The sequence below is a fragment of the Lacerta agilis genome, chromosome 14 (genome assembly GCF_009819535.1).
Source record: "Lacerta agilis isolate rLacAgi1 chromosome 14, rLacAgi1.pri, whole genome shotgun sequence".
Taxonomy (NCBI): Eukaryota; Metazoa; Chordata; class Lepidosauria; order Squamata; family Lacertidae; genus Lacerta; species Lacerta agilis.
This window is the reverse complement of record NC_046325.1, coordinates 11,710,080-11,718,786: the sequence shown is the minus strand read 5'-3', so window position 1 is coordinate 11,718,786 and position 8,707 is coordinate 11,710,080. Positions and strand designations below refer to the sequence as shown.

The 8,707-nt window shown below is 41.2% G+C and overlaps 1 protein-coding gene across 1 annotated transcript; it reads right to left on the bottom strand.

Annotated features, from left to right (window-relative positions):
* Positions 1–851: 851 nt before the first annotated feature.
* LOC117057451 (olfactory receptor 4Q3-like) lies at positions 852–4,484 on the bottom strand. The gene is made up of 2 exons (XM_033168296.1): positions 4,465–4,484; positions 852–1,806 (listed from the first exon to the last, which is right to left on the bottom strand). The coding sequence occupies exons 1-2, from the start codon at positions 4,482–4,484 to the stop codon at positions 852–854; spliced, it is 975 nt and encodes a 324-aa protein (XP_033024187.1).
* Positions 4,485–8,707: the final 4,223 nt, after the last annotated feature.

Here is an 8,707-nt window from a genome sequence, read left to right as displayed (position 1 = left end):
TCCCCTTATTAAAGTAGTATCATACAACTATAAACATTAATGACTCCCCCTCCAAGAATCCTGGGAACTATAGTTCATTAGGAGTGCTTAGAGTTGCTAAGAGACTCCTTCTCAGAGTGAAAATTCCTTGGGAAGTTGTATTGATTGTTAAACTACTCCAGGGACTGTAGCTCTGCCTGATGTAGCACAAACCTAACCAACTAGGGTCAAGATTTGTGCAGAGAGGGAGAAATAAAGGAAGTGACACTGTACAAGTAACTAACTAACATTAAAACACAGACCAAAAAACAATTATTTTATTTTATTTTTACAATAAGGAATAGGATGGAACTTGAATAGAATGAAAAAGGGTTGGAAAACAAGCAAAAAAGTTTGGTAGAGTATGGTACTTGTATGAATGAAGCTAAAGAAGGACAAGTTGAACAAATAAATAAGGACAGGAATGAGATTGATGGGGAAGAGGAGGAAACAAGGCTGGTAGAGTACTCAAGTAGGAAGGACAAGCTGCCTCAGATGTCTTTCAATATGATTACAGTGGTACCTCAGGTTAAGAACTTAATTCATTCCGGAGGTCTGTTCATAACCTGAAACTGTTCTTAACCTGAGGTGCGTTTTCGCTAATGGGGCCTCCCGCTGCCGCTGTGCTGCCGCCACATGATTTCTGTTCTCATCCTGAGGTAAAGTTCTTGACCTGAGGTACTACTTCCGGGTTAGCAGAGTTTATAACCAGAAGTGTTTGTAACCTGAGGTCTTTGTAACCCGAGGTACCACTGTATATGCATTTCACAAGGAAAATGAATGCTCGTAAGTGGTGCTCCATTTGTTTGAAGTCAGATTGGTTATGATGTCTCTTAAGTACAACAGTTCCTCTGACACATGTGCTTCTTTTGAGGCACCAGGAAGAGTCCACACTTGCGCCTCAACTTCCTCATGGCTTCCTTTACCTCTTGGTTCCTCAGGGTGTAGATGAAGGGATTGAGGGCAGGGGTGACCACCACATAGAACACGGAGGCCAGCTTGTTGATGTGGGAGCTGGAGAAGGGCTTGAGATACACAATAGCACAGGGCACGTAAAAAAGGCAGACCACTGTCAGGTGGGAGCTGCAGGTGGACAGAGCCTTCCCACTGCCTTGTCTGAAATGGCCACAGAGGCTGGTCAGGATTGCGATATATGAAAGGAGCAAGGCCAGAAAGCATGGCAGAGTTAGCAAGCTGCTGTTGACTACCATGATGATCTCATAGGCATATGTGTCCGCACAGCCCAGCTTGATCAGTTCTGGGATATCGCAGAAGAAATTGTCCAGGACATTGGGCCCGAAGAATGGTAGGTGGGCAATCAGTACCATCTGGATAGTGGAATGTATAAGGCCCCCTGCCCAGCAGAGCATGAGAAGCCTGAGGCAGCATTGGCCACTCATGATGACTGTGTACCTTAGTGGGTGGCAGATGGCCACATAGCGATCATAGGCCATGAGGGTGAGGAGAAGCATCTCTGCACCACCGAAGACATGGAGGAAGAAGATCTGGGCCATGCAGCCCCCATAGGAAATGGTATGGCCACAGTTCAACAGATCTGAAGCTAGCTTTGGAGCAGCTACTGAGCTGAGGGACATGTCCGCAAGACTCAGACTGGCGAGAAAGAAGTACATGGGGATGTGTTGTAGCTGTGTCTCAGACATCACAGTCACTATGATCAAGAGGTTGCCCAGAATGACGATGGTGTAGCAGGCAGACACCATGGCAAAAAAGAAGATCTGGGAAGGGCGGGAGGCAGAGAAGCCCAGCAAAATAAACTCTGAAATCGTGCTTCCATTCATGATGAGGGCTGATTCTAGTAGGAGAGAAAGAGAGAAGTGGCACAAGGTGGTAACATTCATTCAGCCCATGCTCATAGGGACAACCCAATACATTTTGTGGCCTGATGGGAAGGACATGAGGGCATCCCCCATACCATGTGCAGAATCCGACTGAGCTGGCTGTTGAATCTTGTTTCAGCACTGGTGGTGGGGCAATATCATCCACCAAATCTGAGGGGCACAGGAGAACTTAAGAGATATGGAGCAGGAAATGTAGGGGATTCAATGATAATCATTGGGTAGAATGAGTGCTACACCATTTCATCAGGCTGCCTCACTTTGCTTTATGGGAGGACCTGTCCTGCAATCACATCTAGCCAACCCCATCTGGAGCTGTGAATAATATCATCCAAGACTTCTTAGTCCTATCTCTTCTGTTTCATTCCCAAGTTACTGCATGCAACAAACTGTTTCAAAGTGATATTCATCTCTTTAAGAAAAAGACTCTGTTTAAAACAACACTATACCTGAATTAGGCAGATTAATGAGTTTGCTGATTTACACCCCCACCCTGCACAAACACACTCCTTTTGTTTCTGCTATGCATATTCTTTGGGTAAGAATATACAGAGTGCAGAAACCTAGTCCCTGACAGCAGAATATCACCTTTGATATGCCACCAAGCATTTCAAGCATATATTTACAGTATTAAGATCTAGAAACTAGACTGTGAATGACAACTGAGATTTTTCAGGATGTCAAGTTCTGTGTTTAGCAGAATTTTGGGATGCATGCAACTAAGACTATCCATAATATCGGGCACAGCAATGACCAGATCTGGTTTCCTCATTACTGGAGTTTCAGGTGCAGATAAAAGCTTATCAGGGTTTTTTTTAAGGGTTTTTTTTTTAAATTAAAGGTGGGGGATTTATGTATTTTTAGCAAGTGAATTACTACTATGGTAGAAATGGTGATGTTCTCTTCTGCCGTCCATAAAGCCCAGTTCTATGTATGTTTCCTCAGAAGTATGTCTCACTCTGTTAAATGGGCCTCAGCTCAAAGAAGTCTGCGTAGTCCTATTGTGTTCAACGACACTTTGGAATTTACATGCTAAAGATTCTACTGTTATCATTCTTATAGTTTTTCCTATTTTTATAAATTGTGTTTGTTGGTCTTTCTGGCTTGCAAGTCACTTTGGGAGTTGCAAATAGAAAACAGATCCAAAATCCCATTAACAACAACTTAAATTATGACTATAAATGCTACAAATTCTATATTGTTGTTGTTGTTGTTGTTAATATTAATATTTTATAAACAATCCTGCATCATAAAATCTCAGGGTGGTTCACAAAGTAGAATACAGGGTAAAAGCAATAATAAAGAAATAAAAATAAATTCCCATTGCAGGGTCAAGAAGAAGAGACATAGTCTCCAATCCTAAATCGACTTACCACAGAACTCAGCGGGATTTACTTCTGAACAGTATTGTGCTGATAACTATGATAACAAAATGACTGGATGCAAGAGTCATGGCACTGCTAGAAATAACTACCATGGTCACTTTCATAACAACAGAAGGCAATCCCGTGTCCATACCTCCTTCAATCTCTGCTATCAACACACTATTCCAAGGCAATCCTGCATTCTCCAAGTTTTGTGATCTTTTAAAAGTGTCTAGGTTGGCACATCTAGGTGGACAAAAGGAGAAAGAGAGAGGGGGGAGGGAGTTGGAGGCATGGTTGGATGGTGACTGTCTCCAGGATTCATTTGGGGTGGGGGATGGTGGTGAGGAAAAACTGAGAACCTGAGTAGAGAGGTGTGGGAATCCTCCATGCAATTTCGAATATTGAGAATACGAGTAAGAACGAGCACTTCCCTCAAATTTCTTCCAGACAATTTTGAAGCAAAGAGGTGGCATATCTCGGAGTTTCCTTTTATATACTCCTCCTGCAACAGATGTCTTTGGTTCCCACCCTATGTGAATAAACATGGATGCTAGCAACCTAGAAAGAGTGTACTGGCTGCTGTGTGGTCCCAAATGGGGTAATTAAAAATTGAAGAGGCTTAGAAGCTGTTTTAAAAGACCTATCTGCTGCATAATATGTTGGGCTTCCCCCACCCCACTTGGGAGAAGATCTGATGCTAGTAAATATTGGTGTGTTTTATTTGTTCTGTATCAGAACCCTTCAAGGACCTCCAGTGTTCCCTCCCCATCTCATCTTCACAATAGCTCTGTGAGCTAGCATGGCCCAAGGACAATAACCTACATAACCCAGGTTCAGGTTGGTAGCCATGTTGGTCTGACGCAATATATATATATATATATATATATATATATATATATATATATATATATATATATATATATATATATATATCCAGTAGCACCTTAGAGACCAACTAAGTTTGTTCTTGGTATAAGCTTTCGTGTACATGCACACTTCTCCAGATACAGAAGGTGCTGCTGGACATTTTTAAAAATCTATTTATATTTTTCTACATAACCCAGTGGGCACAGTATGACTGAGTTGGGATTTGAACCAGTGAGATGTGATGGAGGTTAGTCCAAAAGGAGGAATGGGGCACTGTCCCACCAACCACAGTCTGCCCTCAGCCAGCCTCCATGTGCCTCCCTTCCAACTTCACAATGAGTCCAGGGGGGCACTACCTGTTGGCTTCCTCCTCCATAGTCTCCGTGTAGACCCCAGGGACTTCCTGCTCCCATCTCTTCTACTGTCAGATTATGCATTTTCTCAGAAGTGGGAAGGAAAAAAAATCAAAATTGTCCTTGGCTTAAAAACCCAGATAAATTTAGTACCAATCTCAAGAAGATGTATCCAATACTGCCCCATCTCCGATGTATTGAAAATGACATACAGGTGAAACTGGAAAAATTAGAATATCATGGAAAAGTTCATTTCTTTCAGTAATTCAACTTAAAAGGTAAACTAATATATGAGATAGACTCATGACATGCAAAGCGAGATATGTCAAGCCTTTATTTGTTGTAATTGTGATGATTATGGCGTACAGCTGATGAGAACCCCAAATTAACAATTTCAACTTTGGGGTTTTCATTAGCTGTACACCATAATCATCACAATTGTAACAAACAAAGGCTTGACATATCTCGCTTTGCATGTCATGAGTCTATCTCGTATATTAAACTCCAGTAGCTAATGAAAACAATTGCTTACATAAATGGACTTTTCCATTATATTCTAATTTTTCGAGTTTCACCTGTATATACAAATAAAACCTTCAAACTTGTTATTTCATGACCCTTTCTTCCAGGCTGTTTGATGTGTTTTCAACTCTGCCATGAATTGCATTCAACAACATTCCAATGAAGCAATAAAACTGAGCAATTTAAAAAAAAAAACAGTCATGATCAAGATGGCAGCAGCGTTATTTTCACTAGCAGAAATGGAACTCACACATACTACTTCAGGGAAAGGGCTTCCTTCAACATTAGTCATACTCAGAGGGGACCCATTGGAATCAATAGGCCTAAATTAGTCATCACTCTTAATTTCAACAGGTCTATTTCAAGTATGACTAACATTAGACACAATGTTAAATGTTTGTGCATTGTCCCTCCTTGATACTCGGGTGGGAGCATTCAGAAATGGTTTTTCTTCACCCTGTCATCCAGAATTTTACCATCAGCTCATCGGTATGGAACTTCAGACCTAAGGCTAAATGTGACCCTCTAGGCCTTTCTGCCTGGCCTTCGGAACGCTCCCCGGGAAACACACACCTCCTTAGGCCATGCCCTTCATTTGCTCTGCTTCATGCACAGAATGTTTTTGCCTGGCAAGAATGTTTCTTTGAATTCTGACAATGCATTTTGGATGCCTGGATGGAGGATAGAAAGGGGTCTGTGAGTGTGTGTGGAAACTAACCTACTGTCAGGGCTGGAGTCATAGGCAGGTCAGCATGGAAAGACGCAGGGCTTTCTTGTCAGTGAAGCTAACTTTTTATTCAAAGAAATAAAGAATCATGGATCCACTGTGTGGATGGGGAAGGGTCATAATCAATGGTGGAGCATCTGCTTTGCTTGCAGAAGTTCCCGGGTTCAATTCCCAGCATCTCAGTGTAGACAACACAGAACTATTTAGACCAATGGGCCAGACTTTTCTATGTTGTAGAACTATTTAGACCAATGGTCAGACTTTCCACAAAGCAGCTTTCTATGTTCCTGAACAGTTGCAAGCCATGCCACATTTTCCTGTGGTTCTCATTTGTTCCTGATGTTTTAAATAAATTGGAGATTGGTTTCAGGAGATGCATTCCCCATCTGCCCACATTCCTTGAGGCCTGCACATCAACCATATCAAAGCAGTCTGATGTAACAAAAAGTCAGTGATGCAATAGGGGCTCCTCTGCCTTTGTTACCTACCTGCTTGCTCTTCCTGCCCTTGAACCACACAGGTGGTAATCCATGGAATGTCCTTGTGCAACAAATTGGATGAGCCCCCTGCAATAGAGGTCTATGAGTCCTCTGTGAACATCCTAGCGACCTTTTCTGAAAATTGTTGACAAAGGTGTCAAAACTCTGGGGAATGCTTGCTACTGTTGAATGCCCCAGAGGGTAATTAAAAATAACGATTCAATTTTTTTTGGGGGGGGGAAATATTCAGCTCCAAAACAGTTCAGCATGTGCAAATATGGGGATTTGAGAGATTTCCCTATTGGAGCACCATATATAGCACCCTTCCAATATACCTGATGAGCAGGCCCACCCTCTTTCTGAAGCACTCTTGACCTTTCCTGCATCCAGTATTTTATTTTTTATTTTTTTTACCATGGGTTCCTTCTGGATTTGCCAGCTATCACATCTAATCATTTATAGAAGCATGGGGAATGAATTTTCTCCCAACCATTGTGCTCAGAATAATGTTATGAAAATAGGAAGCTGTCTTACTGTAAGCCAGACCATTGGTCCATCTTGATCAGTATTGCCCATGTTGCTATGGCACCTGCTAACCATTAGCTGCCAGGTATTTAACTAGGGGTTCTATCTATCTATTGCATGTTTGTGATGCAGAGATACAACAGAAACTGTAACAAAGAAAAATAAAACCAATCCAGCCAGTATTTTTTGTTTTTGTTTTTTGGCGGGGATATAATGCTACTTCAACATTCCCAGTTTCTTTAAGTAAATTCTCTCAATTAGAAGGAAAATATTGATAGTCTTTTGATTTTGATTTTATTTTTTACTTATATTTATTCTGCCTGTGGATAAGTTTCCATATCTCATTTAAATTTTGCTTTAGAAGAAATCCAGTGACAACATATGTCTATTGTCCTAATGCATATTGAAGAGTTGCAGATGGAGCTTTAAGTTAGACATCTGGAACACATATTGGCCCAGTGACAAAATTTTAATGATTTTTCTTTTGCACAGAAAAGATTATGTGAGACATGGAGTAAAGATGAGAGAGAAATTTGGTTTGGCTCACATTTTAATGGTCCTAATTTGCATTTACCAAAGCAATACATGAACCAAAACACAGCTCTCCTATGAAATCGGCACTTCTCCAAATGTTTCAATGTAGTTCTTGAACCAAAAACATTTGTGCAAAGAATGTGTGCATTCATGAGAATAGCATATAAAAGTGCATTTTATTAAGCTTCCAAGAATGTGCATATTAAGAGAAACAAAAACTTAAACACTAACGAATTGTTATGAGGACTTTGCAAACTGATATGGGAATGTTGTGAAAAATGAGAAACTGAGAGGAACCACAAATAACAGATTTGTTCATCCCTAGAATGAAGAGAACTTGGGTTGGAGCCAGACAAAGTGAATCGCACTTCAATCCTATTGATATTAATGTAACTAGAACCAAACCCCAAAAGTTGTAAATCCACATTCTCATATTAACTTTCCAGTTAACATTACAATTTCATAATACTATACCAGTAATAGTTTCAGATGTTTATTTTCTTCTTGTTACCCCTTATTAGCTGCTCTCTTCTGTTCAGTTCAGGCCTCAAAATAATTATGTATAGTTTGGGGGAAAAGATGCAGCCCAACAATCCAGCGCTGGAGGCCAAGATGGAGAAAATTTCTGCAGCCACCATGTATTTCCCTTTGGTGCTTAGATATGTTGGAACAAAAGAGACCCACACACTGAAAAACACCAACATACTGAAGGTGATGAACTTGGCTTCATTAAAAGTATCCGGCAGCTTCCGAGCAAAGAAAGCTACAGTGAAGCTGACAAAAGCCAGCAATCCCATGTAGCCAAGAATATAGTAGAACATGTTGGTTGATCCTTCATTGCATTCCACTATGATTTCTTCAGGCAGAGAGTGCATATCCAAATCTGGGAAAGGAGGGTCAGCACATAGCCATATCATGCAAATACTTGCTTGAATACCTGAGCAGCAGAGAACAAGAGAGACTGAAAACCGGTTCCCAATCCATTTCCTTATCTGGGATGTAGGCTTTGTGGCCATGAAAGCCAGAACCACAGTGAGAGTTTTTACCAAGATGGAAGAAATGGACATGGAGAAGACTACTCCAAAAGCTGTTTGTCGTAGATAGCAAGTCAGCAGCTGGGTACGGCCAATGAATAGCAAGGAACAGAGGAAGCAGAGCAGGAGGGAGATGAGAAGAGTGTAGGTGAGGTTCTCGTTGTTGGCTTTGACTATGGGAGTCTTCCTATGTTTGATGAAGATTGCAAGCACCAGAACTGTGGATGCAGAAAAAGTCAGAGCCAAAATGGCCAAGCTGATGCCCAAAGGTTCATCAAAAGATAGGAAGTGTAGATCCTTTGGAAGGCATCCATTTTTATTGGAGTTTGGATACAAAGCTTCTTGACAAGTGAAACAGTCATCCATGTCTGGGGGTGGGGGGGGTGGGGGTGGAATGGACAGAGAAATGAAGAGATATTATCTCT

What these genes read in the sequence shown, in the direction of transcription:
- LOC117057451 (XM_033168296.1), bottom strand. Translation starts at nt 4,484, where the DNA reads ATGGAGGAGGAAGCCAACAG. An exon ending in ATGGAGGAGGAAGCCAACAG is followed by an intron (nt 1,807 to 4,464) that starts GTAGTGCCCCCC and finishes CATGAATGGAAG; the next exon opens with CACGATTTCAGAGTTTATTT.